Below are 2,726 nucleotides of genomic sequence, written 5' to 3'. Positions count from 1 at the left end.
GTATTTTCGTAGCCAGCTCTCGGTCTATAATGCAATCTTATTTCAAAAATATAACAAAGTACTGAACCAATGTTACTCCAATAAAAGGTTTGAAGAGTAAACTTTATTTTCACATTCTTAGATGACTAAAGTTTAAAAAAACGAAATTATTATCTAACAATAAGTCTAAGAGTTTTATTTTAAAAAGTAGAAAATCAAGGAATCTGCTAGTGAAGGATTAACGACGTATCTTTCCAATGCATCTTTTGTAATAGTATCCATGCATATCTTTTTAGCTTTCTTTGGTGTTACTGAGTTTAACATCCACTTTTAACATTTCACATATAAACTTACTTACAAAACTTATCCTGCTTTTGATGACGCTGTTACAGAAAAGACGTATCTAGTCGACAATGTTCTGTTACTTTAATACCGCGCGAGTTTTTTTTTACGTTGAATTTATCCCCCTTGGCATTTCCGCTTCACCTATTTCCGAAATAATAAAAAAAATACTATAAAGCGGAAAAAATTGCTTGTAAACTGTAGCGAAATAATCGCGAGAAGAACCGTCCGTAAGAAAAAACTAAACTAAAGATAATTTTCGTTTGCAGATCCCACAAATGGTTTCTTTCCCATGTTTACGCGAACACTGTATGCGACTTGTCGATCAATAATCTCACACTTATGAGAAATTTTCGCTGCCGCGTTAAGAGCGCGCACTTTCTCTCGATATAATTTGCCCTACAATATCGCGATAAATAAAAAAAGAGAAATAATCAAATGGATCTTAAAAAAAAGAGGAAAAATTACTTTAATAATCGGCAAGCAGCAATCGACTCGCTTCTAGTCAGTTCTCTTGAAGCCCTCGAAGCAAATGGAACATCCCGAGGAGCATTACTACAAGTTGAACCGATTTCTTTTGTCGGTTACCGGACTATCTCCTTATCAAAGCAAACGGAGAGCTCATTTAATAAGAGCTGTTTTAACGGTCACCATACTAATAAGTATATGTTTGCTGGTACTTACGGTTTAAGAAAATAATTTTCTTTTCAATTTAATGTTAGATATTTTTCGAACTAGAGGATTGGAAATAACATTCTCACGGTATCAGAATAAAAATAGAATATAAACTCAGAAACCAAATATCACTGTTTTATCGAAATTATAACGAAGACTCTTCACGAGAAATTTAATCAAACGTGTCTCGGATAATTATTTCTTGATGAAATTATTTCTTTGTTCTTATTAAGAGTTAATAACATCTTACTAGATTAATAGCATATTTATTACATCTGACATCACTATGGACTATATGGTGGATTGGATACCGACGTTTCTAATTGTAACTGGTGGCCTGACCAACTTGTACATGCGTGTCACACACGTGGACAAAGTAAGCTCCGCTGGATTCTCTAACGATTTGTGTTTCTCATTACTTAAATTTAATAGAATGTATCATTTGACTCTGATACATAAAAACCTAAGTTGACACTCATTTTTGGATAGATATTAATCCATTTTTCGAAATAGACAAAATTACCATTGTATTACACATTCTGTTTTATTCTCTGGAACATTATTCAATACACGGATTTGCAATTACCTTCCTTATTACACATCGCCATATGAGCAATGAGAGGTAAAAGTAAAACGAAGTGAACGTGACTAAAGAAAAATTATATTACGGTCAAAATATGCAACATTACTTTCGTAAATCTTTTAGAATTAGAATTACGTATTACAATTATGCTAACGTATCAATGAGACTTAATGTATAAATGTCTATCGATTTTGAAATACATGATCATTTATTTATCACTCTACTTTCTTTTAGTTTAGAGAATTATTCGAGCGTATGTCGAAAGACTGGGCGTTGCAAAAGACACACGATGAGGCCAAGATTATGCACGAGCATGCCGAGACCTCAAGATTATTCATACTCTGTTACCTAAGTAAGAGAAACCTTAAACCTGTCTTTTTTTTACAGAAGAAAAAGACAGGCGTTTTTGTCTGCGAAATCAAAATTAAATTTCTGTGTATAAGACTGAGACACAACACAATAGTGATTTGTATTATAAGCATCCAACATATTTATCGTACACCTTTTCAATGAGCAACATGCAATATTTCTTTTAGAAATTCATAATTATAATTTCATCTTCACTAAACATTTGTATATTTATACACATATTTATTCAATTATATACATAACTAATCGCGATTAGTTTTATGTTTGTAATTCAACATAAATTTATTCTAATATTATGTTAAAGTTTTCCTTTGATATTGCAAATCTTCTTTTAAAATGATCATCATCAAAAATTTCTAAATAATTTATACGTGGCCTGATTATACGTGGTTTTCGTCGATTCCTTCTTATTGGAAGATCATAACCCTCGTATTCATAAAATAATAAAAAATTAATAATTCTATCCATGTTACATAAACACGTTTTCGTAAATATTTTAAATAAAAATCGAAATACCTTTATTCAAATTAAAGTGAAGTAGTATAATATTTGAAAAGATTGATTAAGAACGACATACACAACGACAAATATCTTGTTGTTGGCGACACTGCTGATTGAGTTAATCGTCGATTAAAGTTAATCGGCGTTGGTCGAAGTGGCCCTAAGACTGAGACACAACACAATAGTGATTTGTATTATAAGCATCCAACATATTTATCGTACACCTTTTCAATGAGCAACATGCAATATTTCTTTTAGATATTCATAATTATAATTT

At 31.3% G+C, this 2,726-nt stretch overlaps 1 protein-coding gene across 1 annotated transcript; it reads left to right on the top strand.

The window, feature by feature from the left end:
• Positions 1 to 258: 258 nt before the first annotated feature.
• Positions 259 to 2,041, top strand: LOC112467213 (the record flags this gene model as incomplete). The annotated part of the gene is made up of 3 exons (XM_025035767.1): positions 259 to 997; positions 1,250 to 1,372; positions 1,814 to 2,041. Coding segments are annotated over exons 1-3 (495 nt in total), but the record flags the coding sequence as incomplete, so codon positions are not given.
• Positions 2,042 to 2,726: the final 685 nt, after the last annotated feature.

The sequence above is a fragment of the Temnothorax curvispinosus genome, unplaced genomic scaffold, assembly GCF_003070985.1.
Source record: "Temnothorax curvispinosus isolate PA1 unplaced genomic scaffold, ASM307098v1 QBEX01000224.1, whole genome shotgun sequence".
Taxonomy (NCBI): Eukaryota; Metazoa; Arthropoda; class Insecta; order Hymenoptera; family Formicidae; genus Temnothorax; species Temnothorax curvispinosus.
The sequence above is the reverse complement of the archived record's forward strand: the minus strand, read 5'-3'. Positions and strand labels throughout refer to the sequence as shown.